Source organism: Zonotrichia albicollis, chromosome 4 (assembly GCF_047830755.1).
Source record: "Zonotrichia albicollis isolate bZonAlb1 chromosome 4, bZonAlb1.hap1, whole genome shotgun sequence".
In the NCBI taxonomy this organism is placed as follows: Eukaryota; Metazoa; Chordata; class Aves; order Passeriformes; family Passerellidae; genus Zonotrichia; species Zonotrichia albicollis.
The window spans coordinates 69,136,730-69,159,500 of NC_133822.1; the positions used below are offsets into that span (position 1 = coordinate 69,136,730).

The 22,771-nt window shown below is 38.2% G+C and overlaps 1 protein-coding gene across 9 annotated transcripts in view; it reads right to left on the bottom strand.

Moving 5' to 3' along the window:
- The window catches only part of KIF21A (kinesin family member 21A), an 88,214-nt gene that overhangs the window by 40,331 nt on the left and 25,112 nt on the right, over positions 1-22,771 (bottom strand). For all 9 annotated transcript variants that reach the window (XM_074540026.1, XM_074540029.1, XM_074540030.1 and 6 more), the window contains exons 2-11: positions 16,930-17,152; positions 15,450-15,632; positions 12,434-12,583; positions 11,640-11,774; positions 8,268-8,435; positions 6,727-6,842; positions 2,579-2,774; positions 1,621-1,810; positions 954-1,017; positions 34-237 (exon numbers count right to left, since the gene is read on the bottom strand). In XM_074540026.1, coding sequence (XP_074396127.1) covers positions 34-237; positions 954-1,017; positions 1,621-1,810; positions 2,579-2,774; positions 6,727-6,842; positions 8,268-8,435; positions 11,640-11,774; positions 12,434-12,583; positions 15,450-15,632; positions 16,930-17,152 — 1,629 coding nt within the window. The remainder of the gene's footprint in view (positions 1-33; positions 238-953; positions 1,018-1,620; positions 1,811-2,578; positions 2,775-6,726; positions 6,843-8,267; positions 8,436-11,639; positions 11,775-12,433; positions 12,584-15,449; positions 15,633-16,929; positions 17,153-22,771) is intronic.

Sequence of the window (22,771 nt, forward strand, 5' to 3'; positions counted from 1 at the left end):
ACAAAACAAATAGCATTATAATTAATACACCACCTCTTTTTCTTTTTCCTTTCTTTTTTTTTCAGCTTTTCTAGATCTTTCTTGGCTATATCTAGAATTTCCATTGTCTCTTTCTCTGAGGAAAGCATAGAAGCAGAAAATGCTGATGGTCCACCAAAGTACGTGGCTCTCGATGAGGCTCTTGACAAGTTTCGTCGAAGATTTTCATTCACTGCTTCACTTTCTAATAATTTTGCTCTTAATAAAAAACAAAACAAGGAAGAATTGTAGACCATTAATTACAACTATCTCCAGTACATAAGGTGTACACTCTTTTGCCTCTGTAACTTCAATGCACTACATTCTGTCTAAAAGGAAACTACAAACCAAGGTGAAGTCTAAAAAATACAATGTAGTAATTCCTTTAATTTCCTTATATATATATATATAAATATAAACACACACACCCCCCTATACACATGCTTTGTGAATACAGATAGTATATGAAAGCTACACAAAAGCTCTAATGTAAACTGAGGATAGGGCTGATAATTTTTGCACGGTAGATGTCCAAGACATAGATAAATAAAAATATCTAAAATATTTATAAGAGTTTTTGAATTTTAAAAGGAAGTATTTTAAAAAAAAAAAAAAATTTAAACAAGTAATTTCTCAGTGCTGTCATTTTTATATGAGGTTATAAAGTTATAAAGGATTGTTCTAAGTTTTACTGTCCTTGGTACAACAATATTAAGTTATCACCATAATTTAGGCAACATCTTACTCTCATTTCTATTGTCAGTTTGATCTCTAACATTTTACATTTTTGTGTCCAACAGCAACATCAGGTGGTCTAAGAAGCTGAAGGACCACTCTCCTAAAGTAATCCCCACACAGGAAAACAGCTGAAGCATTGCTAACACTTCTATTATTTTTTTAAACAAAAATTGTCCAAATACATATAATGCAAATACCTGAGATCTTCAATTTCCTTGATATAGTTATGAATCATGTTGCTAATTTCTTCATTTCCTTCTCCTTTGAAAGACAGAGGAAAAAGGGGAATGAGGGAAGGGAAACATTGAGAAAGGGTGGTAACAGTATAAACATCTGAACATAGCTACTAGGCACAAGGTACCAGCAAAGGATAACAATCACATGGGCTACACATGTAAACCTTAACTTCTTTGTAAAATAGCTTTTCTTCTTAAACTGGGTTACATTTTTTGTTCCTCTCTCATGTGATCGTCATATGTAACTTGTTTTACATATTAGCACATTTTAATAATGCTTAAATCAAAATTCCTTATCTGGAGTTTAATTTGGAGTCAAATTAACTTGGTCTGGTTGTTAAATCACCACAGGGGCTAAGCATACAAATAATTCCTATATAAAAATATTATTTCATGTTTCCTCTTGTTCACATTTCTAAATGGATGGTCAAATCAAGGTACCAAACTATTTATATTATTCTAAAAAAGACTTCAGAAACAGAAGAAATAATATGGGGGCCTATCCCTGCCAAAGCAGGTCCTACATTGCTAATAAAAAGGCATAATTTCATTTCAAGGGATCAATGAAGCAAGGAAGTAATTTGAGTTCATGAGTTTATGAAGCAGTTTTTGCACATTCACAGCATACCTGTCCTGGCTAGCACTTGGTTGGCCTGATCACTCATAAGCTGCGTTATTCTGGCTCTAAGAGCATCAATCGTCTCTTGCATTGCTTTAATTCTAACACGCAGGTTGTTGTTTTCTGTTTGCAGCATTGCATTCTCATGGAACATGTCATTGATGCTTTCAACGCCTTCTTCATCTATAATCCTTTTACCCTTCAAGAAAGTAAAAATATTTTATTACTAGTCAAGGCTGACCTGCACTTAAAAAGAATTCTAACTTAGTAAATGCAATCTACTTTTTAGATGACTTAGAATGCCAAGCAGACACTCATAGCACAAGACAATCTCTCAAAGAGTTTAAAACAATGATAAAGGGATAGTTTTCAAATGACTGATGTCTGGGCCGAAACCTTGGCATCTGGGTTTTGTGTAATTCCCTTTAGTCTGAAATACAAGTTCTTGAAGAGATTAAAAAATGAAAAGATAACTCTTTATCAAATCAGAATACTAGCTCAAGAAGAGCAAAAGCTGATTCTGTTTGGTAATGACCTTTATTGCTGAAAATACTGAATAAACTTCAGGAAGAAACAGGTATCACTATTTGCCTTATATACTTGAGACTGGATTTTTAACACAAACTGTTTTAGCCATCTAGGAAGTTTTCAAAAGCAATACACAGTAATCGTACACATTCACTTATACATCAATCTAAGTTGTAGTTTGGTCATTTCTGACTTGGAAGCAAACAGCATGCATCATCAGTAAATATCACAGACATTTGCTGACATCTCTTTTTTGGGGATATAATCTACATTTTCTAAAAATATCTGGTAATCACTGGAATTAAGTGTTGTTTACATCAGGACTGCTTTTCCAATGTTTTTAGAATATGAAGTGGAAATAGTCAACAGGGGAAAAAAAACCAACCTGTGGAATTATAAGCATTTTAAAGCAGAAGAAATCCAAAGAGGACAAACTTACGGATTTGTATTCCATGAGTTCCATCTGTAGCCGTGCGATCTCACTGCGCAAAGCATTTATTTGTTGACTGGCCCTGTCCTGATTAACCATCACCTTGTTCTTGATGTTCCGTGCCCGGTTGGCGTACTTCAACGTGTTCAAAGTTTCCATGAAGTCTCGATCTGAAGGGCTCACACACGCTATCATGAGCGTTTGGCTGGAAGCCAGAAACACAGGTCAGCATCACACACCAAGGAAAAAAGAGCAGAGAGCAGCTAACAGGTGCTCAGGCACGAGGTGAAACAAGAGTAGAAACTTCATAGTATTTTACTTTACTTTATATCTCTTGTGAAAATCTTTCTGCATCTAGCTCACTCCAAACCAAGAACCACAAAGGTCAGCAGGTGCTACAGGTGCTATGTCTTGTATCTCCCTAGCATAGAGCAGGAGATGTCAGATCATTACTTGCTCCACACATGAAATTGTAAAAGCAATTAATAAGTGTTTCCAGAAACGTTTGCCAAATTACCTTCAGTAAACCTAATCATACATAAACTTAGATTGAGGAATTTATAGTCAACCTAAATTCCTCAACAGTGATTTGGATCATGCAGCTGTCAGGACTGCCTACTGTAATTCCTGAGCTGCTTACCTACTTCATCTGGAAGATACCCAAATGTTCATCTTACCTGTCCGTACATGTCTAATGTGCCTATTTCCTACCTCAGGTTCTGAACTGGCTGAATTCTCCATTGCAAGTTCTCCTGTTCTCCAACAGAAGCCCAAATTGGGACTTACCCTTAGCACTCTATGTCTGTAACTGTATCTGCACCACATTTCATAACACCACTGCTTAAAGCAACTTTCTGCAACAAAAAGCAGCAGGACCTGAGCTCTGGGCCTAAGAGGGCTATGAACAATCATGCTTCTTTCAGCTTCCTCTAGCCATCCCATCATGGGATATCCATGCTCCCAGTGGAGGATAAAGCAGATAGACCAGCAGGACTCAGTAGGACAAATGCAGAAAAAAAAATTTCACTCCAACCAAGCTTCCATCATTCAACAGATTTCTTCCCTCAGTCCCTGGAGCACACTCATTTCACATCAGGTAAGAACAGCCTAAAAGGTCAGAACCAGAATTCCAGCTGCAGATCACTCTGAAGGTGCACACATTGCCTAAATTCTCAACAGAAAGGGTAAAACATCTGCATTTGATGGACTGAGAATACTCCTGTAAGTTTTAAAGGAATTTGCTTCTCTGTTGTATGTCACAACTTGGATAGTTAAGCTGGAAAGAGTGAAATGTTTCTCGGGCAAAGAAGCATTATCTGCATCAGGCAGGCTGGGTTCTGATCTTCACTTTCTATCATTTCAGACTAAAACAAAAAAATGAATCCCTGCAACACTCTGTGAGGCAAACAATCGATATCCACCATACACACTGGGAAACTAAGCTAGAAACAGTAACTAACTAGCCTGGGGATACAAAAAAAGTCACTTTCAGCAACTCTTCCTCAGTTCTCACCTGTATCTTTGTGCCAGTTCTCCAAACTCTTTTAGTCCTCAAGATAAAGCCATGCAAGATTAGGAATAATTTTTTTTTAATTCTGACTTTGAGAATGTGCTTACTTTTCTAAATCTCAGAGAACTGGTTCTGCTATGTGTCCATCTTGAAAACTGAACAACTTGAACTCCATTTTTCTATCTGAATTGTAAAATGGACCAGAATTTTTTTTGACACTGTTCTACTTCCTTTATGTCACCATTTCTTTAAATTGCTCCCCCTGCTCCTGAAGTTGGGAAGGTTTTAATTTTTCATATTATACATTTTAACATCCCTTTTACAACATCAATGCTCCATATTTTTATTTGAATAATTCAAGAAACATTAATATTGAAGTGCTACTTCAGAACTGTTACAGCATTATACTTAAAATAAGGATTATTGTGAGAATAGTACAGTGATACAATGTTTTCATCACTGTTAACTCAGGATTTACTACAACCTAATCCAAATCCTTACTAGTAAATTTCTGTAAGTATTTGTTAAGAGAGAAACAATAATGTGGATGGTTATACCTAGAGTGGAAGTTGGAGGGCTACAGAAAAGGCATAAAGAAATCTAAATCTGATTGTCCTGAAGAAAAAAAAATGCAATATTTGCTAAAATTTAGCTTTCCAACGCATTTTGATTGCCAAAGCCCAGACAAGAAACCCATAAAAAAGTGAGGATTTTATATATAAATATATATGAAAAAAAATCTTCCTTAACAGCAACGTGCTGATTTGAGATGTCACAGCATATATGTCACAAAAAAACTGGGGGGAAGGAAAGCATCCACACAATTCTCATCAATCAGAGAATAATACAGAAAGAATACATACAAGTATCATTAAAACATTCTGGGGCAGCATTTCCTATCTGTACATTTGTGCTGGTTTTGGCTGGGATAGAGTTAACTTTATTCACAGCAGCTGGTTTGGATTTGTGCTGGAAACACCTACTATGGGTCCATGATGCAGATATGTTTGAGCTGCTGCTGAGCAGGGCTTACACAGAGCCAGGGCCTTTTCTGCTCCTCAGGCTGCCCCAGTGGGTGCACAAGGGGCTGGGAGGGGACACAGCCCGGACAGCTGAGCCCACCTGACCCAGGGATATTCCATCCCATATGGAATCGTGCTCAGCATATGAAACTGGGGCACTGAGACAAATGGGGGGATACTCAGAGTGACAGGGCTTGTCTTCCCAAGCACTGTGAGGCATGATGGAGCCCTGCTTTCCTGGGAATGGCTGAACACCTGCCAGCCCATGGGAAATGAATTTTTCCTTTGCTTTGCTTGCATATGTGACTTTGCTTTAGCTAACCATGTGTCCTTATGTCACACCCTGACTTTTCTCCCTTGTGATTCTCTCCCAGGCAGGGAGGGAGTGTCTGTGCAGGGCTCGGCCGCCGCCCCCATCGCACACAAATAAACTCCGGGACTGCTCCCGAGGAACACAGGGAGGGGGAGCTGCAGAGCTGTCAGACGCGAACATATTTCAGAGTCAAAATAGTATTTCTACAAAAGGCCGATTTTAGATTTTTTTTTTAAACATGCTCAGTAGCTGGTGTATTTGATAAAAATTAATGAAGTGGTTTTTGCATTTATTTACAGAAAGAGCTTAGCAGAGCTATGCTGTTTGATTTCTGCTGATTTGTTTGTAATTCTTGAATTTCTTCCTCCCTTTTGCCCTTATTTCTAGCCCTTATTTTACTTGTTTTTTTGGCTCTCCCTCACACTGCAGTGCTTCAGCTTGTTACTAAACCTATATCTCTCTGAAGAGCATCACAACAGTTTGAGAATTTTCTTCCACTTCTCCCTACTCCTTTGGGGTAAAACTTCCTACTCTCTCAGACACAGGAGCCAGGCATATTGGATCAAGAACAAGAGTATTACCTTAGTAAAATATACTCAGCTGTGGTCTCTCTTATATTTGTACATGTTAGCATTACAAATACAAAATCTGACTTATTTTAATAAATTTGTTAATGTTTCCTTATATAAAGCCTTCAGAGGTCAAAGCTTCCCTTCACTGTATGTTCAGAATGTATACAAATGGATTCATACAAACTGGTGAAACACTACTTTGTTTTTATTAGGCTGCAATCCTGCACCAGGTAACTGAACAGATGCATCATAGGCTGAGATACATAATCTCTAAAAAGATGGAGTGACTGTGGGTGGTAAACTGACTCCAAGCTCCTGTGCATGGCAGTCAGAGCAAACAATTCACTGACATTTAAAAAACAAAGCAACAACAACAACAAAAAAACAACCTCTAAAGAAGAAACTCATCACAGCTTTAAAATATGCTGTAAATAAAACCTACAATTTGTACTATCTACAATCTACAGATATTTTCATGGGAAGAACTTGCCTGAAAATGGTAACTTCTAAGTAACCTGAAGCTTCATGGCTAGTAAAATAACAATAGCACTGAAAAGAACAACGCAAAGATCCTCTTTAAAACCTTCCCTTGACAGCAATATTTGCATGACAATTTATCTCCAGAATCTTCCTCCAACAAGACTTTTATTGTCATTTAATGTTCATTTTACATTCTGCAGATTATGTTCTCATTCATGCTCATTCACAATGAAATACATGAAATGTTCCAATTTTCATACCTGTTTCCCCCAAGAGAGTCTTGAAGCAATCTTGTAAGCTTTGAGTCTCTGTATGGTACATGTGTTGCCTTCTTGCTTTTATCTCCCAGTGCACTAATTACATTGCCAAGTGCCAGCTATAAAACACCAAATCACATAACACACAAGTCAGAATCAGCTCCTGTGTAGCTTTACATTAAAACACCTACAAACTGGAGTCAGCATATTGTGAGAAAATTAATATACTCATGACAGTTAGCATAAAAGTATTTCTGAAGATTTCTGTATTTTTCATTTAGAAATTTTTGTGTTATCAACAGTGCATCGGATGACTTACAGTCTGGTACCTGGAAGTGCCAAAGTGCTTAGCACAATTCACATGCAGTACTAATATCTCATGTCAGTCACTAACTAATGTTGGTACTACTTAATAGAACAAATATTTGCTTTAGATGACAAAGTCGATCCCTACCTCTAACAGTAGCTATAATTTCTTTAAAATTAATTTTATCTATCTGCTTTATGCTACATTTAGAATAAAATATGGGGCATATGACCCATATTTAAAAAAAAACCCTTAGAATTTAGTACCTCTACAGTTATAAAGCAAAAAATGTCTGATAATGATTTGAGCATTTAAGACTTGAAATTAAAGGCTTGTAGTCAATGGCTATCCTGTTCCATTACTAGAAGGATCTAATGCTTGTTTATAAACAATCAAACATTTGGCTGTGAAATTATTTTTATGTGGAAAAACACACACATCAGTCAAACTGAAGGATTTTGCTTTAGGTGGCGCCCTGTACTGCAAGTTCTTGCTTTGGAAATGCTGCAGCTGACACCAGCAGATGAAGAACTGCACACACCCTGCTTGCTTTGAAGGATTTAAAGCACTTTCAATCTGTTCCACAAAACAGATGGCTGGACTTCACTGCAAATAGAAGTTTTGTGATCTTATATTGGTTACAATCACACTGATTTCCACCTTCATGCACTTTATGTGTTCTTTCTTAGGACACAACTATGTCCTCTAGATCCCCCAAATCCTGCTGGCTTTGTGCTTATATCAATGATAAAATTGAACTGAATATTCTTTCTCTTCCATATAATATAACCAGAAGAACTACAGAAAATAACCAATGTCATGATGGCAAGAGAATCATTGAGAAAATTCTAATTGAACAATATCCCAGAAAACTGGTACAACTCAATAGCCCAGAAAAAACAAGACATGTTTTCACATATAGGACAGACAAGTATTTTTGTGTATTTTTTAAAACAGTTAAAAGACTTTAAAAGAGCCTCCACATAGCCATGGTGCACAAAACAAAGACATGAAACTATAATCTCCACTGAAAATCACCAGCTCTACTTTTCAGTGCAGTTCAGCATTAACAAAAACATTAAATACAGTTAATTTAAAAATTACTTCATTTAATACAGTTAATTAAAAAATAGCCAGTACACAGACAAAAAAAAATAAGCTATAAGCTATAAATTTCATTTCTAAGTGTTTGGCCTGGGTTTGTTTTACATTATATTGTATAGTTGTATAATCTTACTAGTCCACAGTTGATGGAAATGCCTTCCTTTGCCCTTTCTCCTGTAGCTCCTGTTCGCTTTAACCTTTCAGATCCCGCCAGATCAACAAAGTGAAACTTGGCAGTAAGAGTTTCATATTCATTCATCTCAGAAGACTCAGATATTATCCTGTTATCAGTGGCATTATCCTGAAGAAAAGAAGAACCCAGAAGGCTTGGTGAGATCTTTCACATTAATATTTGCAAAGTTCAATCAACAATTCTTTACAAAACTACCTCTTTACTATGACCATCTCCTTATTCTTTCTTTTATAACAACAGTATTTTGAAACATACTATCTCCATTTTAATCATATGTACTAACATATCGTTCTTGAAGACCTAGTTCTAGATGCATGTGATTATAAATTATTGTAAGTACAAGCCACCATTGCTTCTTGATGAAGAAATGAGGGGAAAGATGTATTAAAATATACAAGTCTCCAGCAAGATGAGCAACAAATTTGTATCTCTTGTAAAATGCACCCTTGAATCGATTGTCAAAGGAAACTGATTTAAAACAAACAAACAAACAAACAAAAAACTAATTTTAATTACATTATTATCCCACAAAATCACCAGAACCAGCTAGTTTATAAACCTTCCAAATAGCTAAAAGATATTTTGATTTTATACCTCTCTAAACCCCATCACCAGCCTCCCTGTGGGATGATTCTTCAACTTTCATTAGGAATCATTGCTGGAAACCATTTCTCCTAGCAGTCAGTATTCCACAAGCAGTTCTGACTTTCTCAGAAAATAAGAACAGTGGAGGGAACAAGAGAAAATGAAGAGGTTTCTTTCTCCCTTCCACCTTGCTCCCCCAGGTAATGACTGGCACTTGCTGCAAGCCTCTGTCAGTGCAGGGAGTCTGCCCAGGAACACACTGCCCTGGAGCAGGTACCACAGTCTCAGCCTCCTTCCATTTTACATCCCAAAGCACAGGAGGAAAATTATCCTTTTTCATTAGACGATCCCAAACATTTTTTCTGTCAATTAGTTTCGTTCTACCGTAGACTTTTATTTTACTACAAGTGTAGTTAAATTTATTGTCAGGAAAGTAACCCAGTTAGAAAAGTCTTTAAATCACTCACTTCTTGACCTTACTGGTAAGACACCCATTGCAGGGCAATTTCTACTAGCTTGGCATGGTATCAGATAATGAGCATGCATCAAGTGTATACTGGATTCATAACAAACTCTCACAGCCCAAACTACAAGCTTTATTAAGAACTTCTAATCACATTAAGCATAGGTAACCCAGAAAAGCCTTAAAAAACAAAAACAAACAAACCAACAAGCCCAAACTTAATGAAAAGGCCAAACACAGACCCTCAGGTATTCTGTGGTGACCTTTATGTCCTTGGCCAGCCAGCCCACAGTACCCTTCGCAAAGGGTAATGCAGGTCTCTGCAGACCAAACCCTTCTGATGGCAGTTAAATATTTCATGCATCCTTTTGTAGCAGTAACAGAAGAGAATGGGAACTGTGCCACTTCCACAAGAGCAGCAATCATTATTTCTACTATTTTGATGTTTACACTCTGGGGGGCACACTCTTATTCCCAGCCCTCAGAGCCATGATTAATGCATCCCCTCACTCTCCCTCATTTAGCAAGTGAAATGCACATCCAGAACCTTCCCAGAAGCCTGGCTGGTGTGCAGAGAGCCGCAGGAGCAGTCTGAGCACTGCAGCCCTGGCTGCCTGCCAGCCCTGGGCACGGGCCACCGCACAGAGGGGGCACGGCCACGGCTGTCACCCGAGAAGGAGGAACCACGTTGCCCTAGCAACAAAGGTCTCCCAAAACTGTTGTCTGCAGAAACTTGAGCTACATCTCTCCTGGCCACCCAATAATAGCCTGTATTAATTTAGATTCCAAGAGCGTTCAGAGGACAGTGTCAGGTCTATCCTCTACTCTCCTAAACAATACAGGGAAAGAAGAGGGCGTTGTCTTAAAAAATTAAGGGTTTAGAAATGCCCAGCTCCACAGTCAGATTATCTTGTGCGCATCTCCCAAGAAAAGCTGAAACAAAACAGTTTGACATAAGGCAGAAGATGGCCACCTCCTCCTCTAGCACAAGCCTCTGTGAAAACACAGGCAGAGCCAGGCAACAGTCCCCTGGGGCAGCTCAGCTGGCAGGGAAGGCTGCAAGTGCACCAGCACAGGGGGACTGCTGTGCCAAAGGCCTGCAGGACACAGGCCCCCAGAGGACATCTCACTCTCCAGTAGACAGTTTGCAACAAAAATTTCCGAGTAGCCAGCGTCACCATGCAGTGACTGAAGTGCCCTGTGCGGGCTTGGAGTGTGATGCCAATCCCTCCCAAATGAAGACAGCTGACCACACCACCAAATCCACAGTTTCAGCATGGAAAGCAGAAAGAAGTGTTTTTAGCAGGTGTACAAAGCAGGTCTACATGTCACAAAGGATCAGGAAGGAACACTTATTTTGCCTGTAAATGATTATTTGTACTATTAAAAAATAAAAGCAATCCCCCAAAAAGCACTGCAAATCCAATTCACTGTTCCACATGCTTAAAAATGTGATAACTATGGGTCGGATGCTAGTCAGATAGTACGCAATATTTAAAAATTATATGCAAAAGACCTTTAGAACATTCAAGTTAAGTCCCCCTGAAGGTATTGTAGTTTTCAGTAATGTGGATTTCTTCAGACAACGTTTCTTCTTTACAACATACACTCAACAGCAACTAACAGCTGAATATTCTGCATCAGTCACACACAGAATATTCTACAGAACAGCTCCATGTTCATTCATAGTTTGAATTTCAGGTGTATAGATTTAACGAAATACCTGCACCCCAAATACATAGCTATTTAAAATATATACACTAGAACATATAGTATAAAATATATACAATATATACACTATAATATATAGTATAAAATATATACAAATATATACACTGAGCTTCAGGATTTAATGCTTTTCTACTTGCACCTTATTGGATATCAACAATTAATCTGAAATATCCAAGCAGTTTCAGTTAGCTGACTGCAAGTTTAAGCCCACTAACTTCTAAGACACTTAAATGTGATTTCCCAATTAAAGACAAATTATATTTTAACTTTCTCACTTGTGTATGTCGCAACAAAATACTGAAGAAAACGTTAGGGGAGAATAGGTAGGTTCCTGTAGGAGTCTGCAATTTATGGTTGCCTCTGGCTAGAGGATGGTTACATATGCACAGATTAAATCAAATTATTATAATGCTTAGCAAATTCATCAAGCATTATGATGACTACAGCATCCTTACTAAGTCCAATTCAAATAGCAGTGGCTGCCAAAACTATCCTCATTTTGAGAAATGGCTACTAAAGAGAAGTTTACGTACGGCGTTGAACGCGGGGCAGACCCTGGTCTGACACAAGTGTATGGTGAAGATGGCGTGGGACCGTGAGCTCTGAACGTTCATCTGAGTGCTGGCAGTGGTTCGGGACAAAGCTCCCAGCTTCAAGCACTGCATCATCTAGAAAACAGGCAACAAGCACATTGCATCCCTTGCTGGTTAAAGGAAAAATGTTCTAGGGCTAAAATTTCTCTCTTTGCTATGCATGCAGTTCCTATATGCAAACAAACAAAAAAAACCCAAAAGGACAAAGATCGTTAAATAAGCAAACTAAAAGTATTTTTTGTGATTTCTGTAAAATACTTAAATCTTCATATTCCCCTCTTAAGTGTACCCTAGGAGTAACATACCTATCTTCATTCAGCTGTACAAAAAAAAAAGTACAATAACATTTGTATTCAGATTTACAGTGTACATGAATAGCAGTTTATTTCACATCAGCCAAATGCAAAGATTTCCTCTCAAAGAAAAAATAATATACATAAGATTTGGAAGATCAGATTTACATATATGTCAAAATTCTCCCAGCAGAACTATATTATGAACAAAAGTATGTTCCCAGCTTTAAATGAAAGTGATATGCACTTAGTATCAAATATATCAGATTAAAGGCTAAAAAGAATTAAGAAAATAAAAACTTTAGCTAGCTTTTACACTTTAATTGCCCAGGAGACAGATATAAGCTAGCATCACCTCTATTTTTAAACAGGAATCAAAGCATAGAGACATTTTTAGAATCTACTTGGCATGTTACAGTGTAATTTATTTCCAGTTATCACCTCAGATTCTCCATTCACAGTTCGGGTTGTAACGCCCACTGTATAAATTCCTCCTGCTGAATCTTCATGTATTTTAATATTTGATTTTTTATTCTTTGCATCAATATCACGTGTGGTATCAAACAGATCAAGAATTTCTTCATTGTAAAGCTGAGGAGAAGACAAAAGCAAAAACCATCATTTTTGGAGGAATTCCTCCAATGGCAAACAAATCTGTGCATGGCACATACCAAAAGTTGTAAAAATCCAAATCTCTCAGCTCCTAAAAGATGTGAAACATGTGAAAAGGACATGAAACTTACAAGGACAATAGGTGACAGAGCACCTGCAAATTAAGGTGACTTCCTATCATGCCACCCAAAGATGCAGTAAATTCTTTCACATTGCCAGATCTGAGATAAAATTCTTTGGTGGGACCAGGGAAGAGGAGGAATTTGGTGCCATCAGAACAAGAGTGCCAGGCACCTGCTGTCTTCAGATTTAACCTTGGGCTTTTCTTTTGTGGATTCAGTTGGCTGCACCCTGCTCCAAACACTTCCAACTCACTCCACTTGCTCTCCCTGCCATTGCACCTTTCCTCATCTCCTCTCTCACACCTTCAAATTTCTACGGCTCTCATTTACATAAATTCTTCCTGAGCAGGAAGGAATTTGACATATAATATTAGTTTTTGTGCAAGCTGCTTCTTAAAGACACCAAGCATCAGTCCAAAAATACTATGGCATGGCTTCTTAAGCAGGGCTTTTGTACTCCATAAGAATATCCTCAACTTTATGCAGTGTTTAGATTGAATTGAAGATATCAGGGGGAAAAACACAGACAACCCACCCAGAAAAAACACTATCCCACTGAATTTCATGGCTGAAGTCTCTGCCTGTGTACCCTGGAACATATCAAGTGTCTCTAATTTAGTTATACTAATTCATGTCAGCAAAGCTCAGCCAGGACTAATTCAATTCCTGATTAAATCCCTAGGCAACAGTCAAAGAACCACTACAACAGATCTGTATTCACACAAGGTACTTTCTTATAGTATTGAAAGTAAGTGGCTTTCTCTTCTCAAAAGCAAAAAGTCATTCCTGAGAAGAAAAAAAACAGCATTTGTGAATGTGATGCTTTTAATCCTTTACACAGTAAAAAAGGAATTATATTTAATTATTAGGCATAGATAGTCTATGTAGGAATCTTCTTACTAATGTTTTACCTTCATAAATTCAAACAAACTGATGCCACAATTTGGAGCAGATCCTGATAACACACCTGCAATTGGATGGGACTGCATATGCCTGTCTTTTGAAAAAGCAGGAAAGCAAAGAGTTAAGGGAGGCAGACTGCAGCCAACTAAAGAAAGGCAAGAAAGTAGCAAACAGAAGTCACTGTTCCCAACAGTTATCCAGCTGTAAGACTTCAAAGTTATTCCAAAAATACAATCTTGCTTAAACTTGCTCAACTACTAAATTATTGTTTATGCAATCCAGCTCTAATGGTAGACAGGATGGGAGGAAGAGGATACTTTTTGACACAAGAATAGTGCATAATATCAAACTAATCTGAAAAAAGTTCCTTCTGGACAAGTCTTAGTAAAAGAAAAAAAATCTACCAACTAAAATGACTTTTTTTTAAGGGACAAATTATTATATACATAATTTAACCTTTCTCTAAATAGATAAACAAGACAGGTTTCAGTATGTACAGTTCAGGTGAAATACACTGCAATGGCTGCCATTCTTCATATCATTCTCACTGTAACATTTAATCACTGCCCTGTGTTTTGGGACTCAATCACATTTGTAATGTTATGTCAAAAAACACAATAAATTCAGAAACCACACTGGTTACTGCTCCTTATGCTACTCATGTTGCAGCTGCCTAAGCAAAGCTGCAGCTCCCTGGTGCACAGAGTGGAGCATTCCCACAGTACAGGCTCAAGCCAACTCTCTCTGGGCAAATATTAGCCAGAGCAACAAAAGGTTCTGCATCAGGGTAGCAACAACAAGCCTAGTCTGATACAAAACCAATGCCAGCTTGTTAGTGACTAAAGGACTTGGTTTTATTGCTCCTGAAGTAAACTAACAGCTTTTCTCAGGGTAATACTGAAGTGGGGGTTTCTACCCCCAAGTAGATAAAGTTGTACATACTGAAGTAAGCAAAACAAATTTACACCTGCTCTTCCTAAAATTGATTCTGACTCTCTGTGTGCCTAAAGTATCAGATTTTGCAGGTTGGTAGTAAATGTAAATACATTACACCCAAATCAATCAATTTAAAGAGCAGTTCCAGAGCCAGGAGGCACAGCATAAACCCTACAAGGCATAAAGCTGCAGCTGTGATCAGAAAGATCACAAATGTTATGGCCCCTTACCAGTACCTGTGTCTACAAGAAAGCACAAGGGGAGCAGTTCTGCCACAGTACTGATCAGGGTTTTTGTATTTTTTTTTTTCCTCTGGATCTAAGAAAGAAGGGAACCATGACACTGAAGCCCAATCCTAAACCAGTGGGAATTGCAAAAAGAAGTATTTTCATGCTAGGTTTCTTCTTTAGTGAAAGAAAGTCTTCTGAACAGGTTTTGAAAGCTAAAGAAATCTACAGCAAAGTGACAAAAGCAGACAAAGCATGGTCACTACTCGAAGCCACAAAATACAATTAGAGGGGCTTTTATAATTTCTTGTTTTAAAGGTTTGTCAAGAATTACCTACAGGACCTACAATCAGAAAGGGATAAATGATGACAAACAAATATTTCTACTTCAAAATAGTACTATGAAGGGAAGTAGTAAAATAATTGGAGTAAGATAAAAAAAGACTTTTCCATAAATTGAAGAGCTGAAGCAAATCCTATCAATTTTCCTTTTGAAATCTTGTATATTAATTCAAAACATGCTGGGAGAAAAGAAAATTTAAAAGAAGCAACAAGAAAAAATATTTAATTGGTTTTCTTAAAAAAAACCCCAAAACCAAAACAAAACTACCAAAAAATCCACATAAAGTTACACCCACAAATGTGGATCATATTTACCTCTAAGAACTGTGCATTCACTTTAAAATCTGGAGGTGGAAGTCCTTGCTTAATAGCACCTTGCTTTTTTTCTTCAATACACCTGAAAAGGTGCTTAACTGCACGTGATATAATGCCTTGCTCCTCTTCTGTTATGTTCACATCAAATCCAGTGCCCATGGTGTAGGTTTTGCCAGCACCTGTCTATTTTGAAAAAGGAGTAGAAGGAGTAGTCACTAGAACATGTTAATAGTACCAAATCATCACAGAAATACAGTTTGTGCACACTAATGTTCACATCAACCTGCCATCTTTACAGTACTAACACACACAACAACAGGTCACTTTGAAATATGGATAAATAGCAGAATTTGGACAAACTCAACTGTTTATCCAGAGATCACATACAAGAAGGCAGAGAGCAGTTCAATCTTTCATAACCCTTCCCCTAGAAACTCTCCCTACCCAGTTCACATTAGCCTTGAGCTGTCTTCTCTACCTAGGTCAAAAGATGAGTTAATGTTTCCAACCAAGGCTGTTAATTGAAACATGTATTTTGAAGGTAAAAGCAGCATTTGCAATTCTTTACTGAGGTAGATCAAATGACTCCCTTAATTAAGATGTCTGAATATCTCAGGTATTATATTCCCATTGTTCTCACTTTATTCTAAAGAATACAAGCTCTGTCTTCACTAGGAAGATAATTTAATTAAATGTGAAGTCCAATAGAAGTCAAGGTAGTGTAGTGTTTTCACTTAATTAGTGGGTCAAGTCTAAGACAAAGATAGGATCACACAGCTGAACATAATCTGCTAAACTGGATCTGCAAACTGCTTTGTTTGACTAGGAATAGACTTCACCTGGCTAACTTGAGATACAACACCTAACAGGTGAAATTCAGCATCCCAGACCATATTTTATGCAGTCAACTTGTAAAGGAATATTTGGAAGACAGTAACACACACTGTCTGCATTGTGCTCAGCTTTGACTATGCCCAGTGTGCTAAGAGGGTGTGTTCTTGATGAAAAGTTCTCTGACTTTGGAATCTGATCTCTACAATTTGCCCACAAGCACACAATGTGGCCTGAAGTTCTCCAGGATCTATTTTTAAAAAGCTCCTATTCCCAAAAGTCTCTAAAAATGCAGTGGGTTGAAAAGTTGCTCAGAGAAAAATCTCAGTACAACCTATCTCTATAGTGCAAGTGAGTAGATCAATAATTTGTATTGCTGCATTGAGGTGAATTCGGGAATTATATGGACTGATACTATTTTCAGTATTACAGTTAAATTCAGATCTGTGACCTATATATATTCTGTGTTTCAACTGCCAGTCTTAGCAGAATTTATATAAACTCAACACTCTCCTAGTGGGTAACTCATTGAAAATAAACCCAAGATGCTAAAACCAGATTAATGCATTTAGAAATCTAAGAGAAAAATCAGTTTCAAAAAACTCTTTATTTCAAAATAAATGGTATAAAATAAAATTGTGAAGCTTACCTGGCCATAAGCAAAGACAGTGGCATTATAGCCTTCAAAGCAACCTTCAATCAGCTTTTCTATGCACTGTACATAGATCTCTTCTTGCTGTGAGTCAATGTTAAAGACATAATCAAAAGTGAAGGCCTTATCTTTTCCCAAGAACACTTGAGGTTCACCAGGTGTGACAGATGTACAGATATGGCATCCTTCAATCTTCTCTTTGGCTAACTGTGGTCTAATTCTGTTTTGGAAGAGATAAAAAGAACTATCAGAAATTCTCATCATCAAAAACAGAGAAGTATACAATATAAATAAGGGATCTGAGAATTACTTAATGACTGAGAAGGGTGAATTTTTCTTCAGAAACCAGAAACATTTTGGTTTTCTGAGCAATAGTACTGACTGTATCAGAACCCCAGACATTAAACTGCTCATGCAAATGACACCATTTTTTCTGAAGGTTCCTACTTCAAGCTGATGACCTGCCTAGAACTCCAAATGTTTCTGTATGTTTCAACTTTTCTATGTTGGTTCAGACTTGGAAATCAAGCTTTCCAGTTTTGTCAAACTTCTGCATGCTTTCATTGTAAAAACAGTCATTTTGCTTTTTTTACAAGGAAGTTAAATGTGGAAAAAAAATACAAGGTAGTTTAAATAGCAATTTGGGAGCAAGGACCCACCAACACCCAGCTCAGCTGGTTAGAGCCTGGTGCTAGTGATGCCAAGACTGTGGGTTCAGTTCCTGTATGGGCTTTCCACTCAAGAGTTGGACTTGAAGATCCTTATGGGTCCCTATTAACTCAGAATACTCCATGGTATTATCTTAAATGAAAGCCTCCTTGCTGCAAGAACAATGGCAGCAAGGAAAAGGCTAGATTGCTTCTTTGCTTTTGTCAGAAAAGGAACTTGTACAGTCAGAACACTCCTGTGAAATGTTTGGTTTCAGTGAAGTATACCTTCAGACAACAGGAAAAGAACAATATTTAACAAGTTCTAAGGTAAGAGTGTCTCATTCCCCATTATTCCCCTCTAAGGCAAATTTCAGCTTTTATTTCAGTTTGGTCAGTTTCTTATTTTACAAAATACCTTGTAGAATATAGCTTGAACTTCTTATATTCTATCATTTTATTGATTCCTCCTGCATTCTTAACACTCTTGCAGCCTCATCAAGATTGAATTCATGTACTGGCCTCACAACTAATAAGGACTGCAGAAGCTTGTGATTCCATGGGTTTAATGATTAACTATCAAGAAGAAAATCTCTGGCTCACTTAACACACTGTTCTTAGCTGTAAGTAACTAATAATTTGCTTACAAAGCTACCTTTTTTAAAAGATATTTCCAAGTTCCCAAAGCAGCACAAAAAAAAACCAACCCAAACCAAACCCAAACACACAAAGCCCACACCAAAACATGTGCAGCTTAAAAGATGTGACAAAGAAGGATAACAGGAATGATAAAAAGATGCAGTACAGCTACATACAAACAGAAACATGGAATATTTTATACAGATCCTGCAATTATATAAAGTTTCGGTGTGGCTATTTTCAGTTACACAGTCTCAAAGATCTGCAGGCACAGAGTACACTAAAAGGCACATATTCATCTCATATTCCATGTTTTAAGGGACATTAGTGCTCTGTTTAGAGTAGCTGTGCTGCCTTGAAGCAAATTCCCCAACATTTTCAGGTATCACATGTTGGTTTGGATCGCAGAGCAGTTTGGGTGTGCACAATTTACACCCCCTTCAAAAGAAACAAAGCCAAAATGCTTGACTCCAAACACACAAAACTTGTTCCAAATTCTAATGGGAGCATAAGGGCCCAAAGCTACCTGCTGATCCACTGGAACTGTGCCAACACCTGCTGATACAGAGAGAGCTTGCCTCCAACAAACGCGTGGACTGCTGCAGACTAATTATGCACATGTTAGATAAAGTTAGAAATTACCCTGCTTGAAAAAAAGATACCAAAAAAATCTCACAAAGCATGATGTATCTACTCTTTATTGCAGATTCTGAATTTTTTATTGAGGGATGTGCACTGCTCTCAAGAGTATTTTTCAGATTTTTCATTTTGAGGGTTTCATTATATCCCACATGTGACACTGGAGATTAACCTTAATTGATCTGCAAGGTTTGCTCACATTAATTCCTGTATAGAAACTTCATTAATGATCAGGAGGTACCACCCTTGTCAGCTTACCCTCTTGTGTAAAGTGAAAATTAAGTAAACCTTTGAAAAATATCATTAAAGAAAAGATTATATGATGTGCAAAACAGGCATAAATATTCTACAACTAGTATTTGCATTTAAGGACACAAAGTATATAATATAGGTCAAATTTTCTCTCTAACAACATCATAAGGAGGTTTTTTTTCTTTAAATGAAATAAGAATGCTAAAAGTAATACAGGATTTACATAGCTCCTTCAATAACAACCAACTTGATCCACTTGTACCTGTGTTGACTGAACACAAAATCTGATAAATATGTACAGAAGCTTGTAATACATTTACTTCCTTCTAAATTAAGGAAATTTTGGTAATAAAATAGCTTTTATTTCTAAGTAGAGTAAGTCTTCAAAGAAAAATTAATCATATGCCTTTTCTAAAAGCATTCTACACAACTGGAAGGTCAAGCAAATAAAACACTGCAGCTTGCTGTCTAAAACAATAGTTTGAAAATGCCTACTCAGTAGGTTATCCTGCTGCTTTCTTCTGCTGCTGTGAAGTCAGTCAGAGGGCATGCTCCTTTTTCAGACTAAGCACTCTTATTCTTTCACTAATCCAGTGCACCAGCACAGAGGCCATTAATTGCCCTTACAAGAATGAACTCTGAGGGCTTGTAAAGCTCCAGAGGCATCTCTCATTGCCTTCCAGAGCAAAACAGCCTGGGAACATCTCTTCTAGAAATCTAGATGGGAAACACATTTTCAACATCAAGCAAGCTTTAGTGCATCCCAAAAGCACAACTTGTCCCCAGTTCCAAAAAGGCTTTTAGCAACAACTTGCAGAATGAAGTCAACGAGTTTTTTTAAGAAGTTTTTTCTTCATATGTTTTTATTCTACGCTTGAAAGAAAATTAATTTTCTACACTGGCAAACTGATGCAATTATGACAGGTGCCGAATAAATTTCTCCTTTCTACTACTAAGTGAAGGCTGACTGACCACGAAAAGGAACAGCATGCCTAAAATATCAATGATTTGCATGATAGTTATTCCAGTGATGACAGGACTGCAAGGAGAGCAGTTTCGATGTCGCCCAGCAGAGACTTCCCATGAGAATCCTCCCGGCCAGGGCCAGTCCTGCCTGCAGCCAGGCAGCTCCTCCCAGAGCTGCTGCTCAACAGCAAGCTGCACACACCAGCCCAGCACAACCAGCCCACAGCTGAGGGGCACCTCTGGCACTGCTGGCAGCTTCTCACCAGCTCAGCCACTTCCCCTGCTTGTAACACAACACTCAGAGATCCAGCAGTGATGATGGTGTCCTTCCTCCCCAACTTACACTAAATCTAAAGGCAGTGCTGGGGAAAAAGCAGCATTTCACCAGCGCTTAGGCAACACAAAGGAAAAACAAAGCAAGACTCGCCACAGCAGGGAAGCTTCACACCAAAGACAGACTCCCTTCTCATTCTGAGACTGGTCCCACTCTGCTATGGAGCTGAGAGGTAACAGAGACAGATCATGAGTGCATCAGGTTTGAATGACAACTTCTCCCAAGAGAGATGTGCAGACAAGAGACCTTCATTACCCAACCTGAGGTCTCCTCAAGGGATACTTCATGCTCTGAAATCTATACAGCTCTCTTGCTAAATTTGTGTCCTAGGTTACAATATAAAGATGCATTCTATGCCCATCCTCAAGAGCTGCTGAAAACAGGAGGGGCACTGGTTTTTTCCTTACCTCCTGTTAATGGGCCCATGAAAGCCTTTTCCACATGACTCAGGGATAACTCCCTCCAGGAGCCATTTCTGTTTAAAGGACCCACTGCATGACTCATAGAATGATATCAGCCCATTGTGAGATGCTCCACCCAGGGGAGAGGAGCTAAGCATCCCCACCTGGATATAATCTGGGATTTGGGACACAAGAAGCAGTCTTTCCACTGGATTCCCAGAGGAATGACTGCCTTTACCCACAGGTTTCTGGAAAGAGGTTTCTAGGACAAGAGCTACCAGATGGTTTCTACAGGAGCACCACTTCAACAATACCATTTCATCTGGACTTCTGCCACCACCTTAACTAGCAGGGTGTTAGGCTGTTTTCTGACTCTGTCAGTGGTTTCTCTTTTGTATTATAGCATGTATTTGGGGTTTTTCCCTTTTCCTAATAAATTGTATTTCTGACTTGGAGTGTCTCAATGGTTTTGCTTTCAAACCAGAACAGTTTGCCATGAAGTTAATGTGTAAAGTCCTCAATGAGTAAGCAAGAGATTCCTCCCTTTCACCCTGATTTCTGGCCACTTACAAACAATGTGAGTGCATCATCCAAACTTCAAGACTCTCTCAAGTCTTACTATTTGCTCCGAATGTGTGGTCCATCAAACAGAAGTCCTCATACAAGTCAGATTCAGTTCCAGCACTGCCCATAGGAACATCTCCTCCTTCTCCATCCCACACATGAATAGGGAAAGTGATTTTTTTCCTTTCTGCTTACAGTCAAACATTTTCCACTCTCACATCTTAATGTGGTCACTTCAGTCAGCAAAGCGGGCAGCGCCCACACTTTAAAAATGTGAAAGAGTTCATTCTGGTCACCTCTCCTTGCCCAGCCTGTGGTCTGGCAGTCTGCCACTGCGATTTTTCTCCAGGACCAATTTGACTTCACCCATTTTTTCTTCTACATGGTCCTACCCCACCTGTTTTTCAGGCTACTCTCTTAATTGCAGACAATCGGGTGTTTTCTACCTATTTCCAATCACATCTCCTTAGATGTGGCAACTTCCCAAACAACATTTTGCTTTCCATCCTTCCCTCTGCTCCTCTCCAAAGCATGAACACACCCAGTTCTTGTTTACGTGTACTTTGCAGCACCTCCAGGCCACACACATGAAACTTAATCCCCTAAATCTCTCCTGCCTCAGCACATGGGACAAGTTGTCAAATTAGGGAGTGCTAACCCAGCCAGCGGTTGCACAGTAATGCACTGTATTGTACTGGAGCTAATCCCTCAGCAGAGCAGGGGCACAATGTCTCTGCTGAAAGTATTGTCAGCTGGAACAGGCTCAGATAATACAGTTCAGGGACTACAGCCATCATCAGACCAATACCCTGTGTTATGCAAGACATCAGACTTTACAGAATTGATTCCTGTTTAAACTAGATAATATCATAATATCTCTTTGGAAAGCATCCTAAATTTACTTCTAGGGATGAAAAATTGTCCCAGTGATCGAAATATAAATACATATTATTTACATAAATAACAACATGCATATATAAAGATGTATATATATACATACACACACATCCCTTTTCACTACTAAACACTTCTACCTCTGTGCCTGTTTACTTAAAAACCTCTCCATTATTTACTTTTACCCAAGCAATCTCTAATCATCTATGATCACATCACCCCTTAATCTTATTTCATATACTAAACAAGACCAGAGATTTTTTCAATTTGCATTTCCATGAGAAGAACTGTAAGCTCTAACAAAGGGTAATAATCAAAGCGTTTACCATACGCCTTCTCAGCACCTCTAACAGCAGTAAGCACATAAGAACTTCTATGACTGATCTAAAAAGGGCAAAGAATCAAATTATTCTTGTTTTACAGAGAGCAAAGCAGAAAAAAAAAATCATAGGTTAATCTTTCAAACTGCAATGACTATCCAGAAGCTTTGTGTTGAAAAGAAA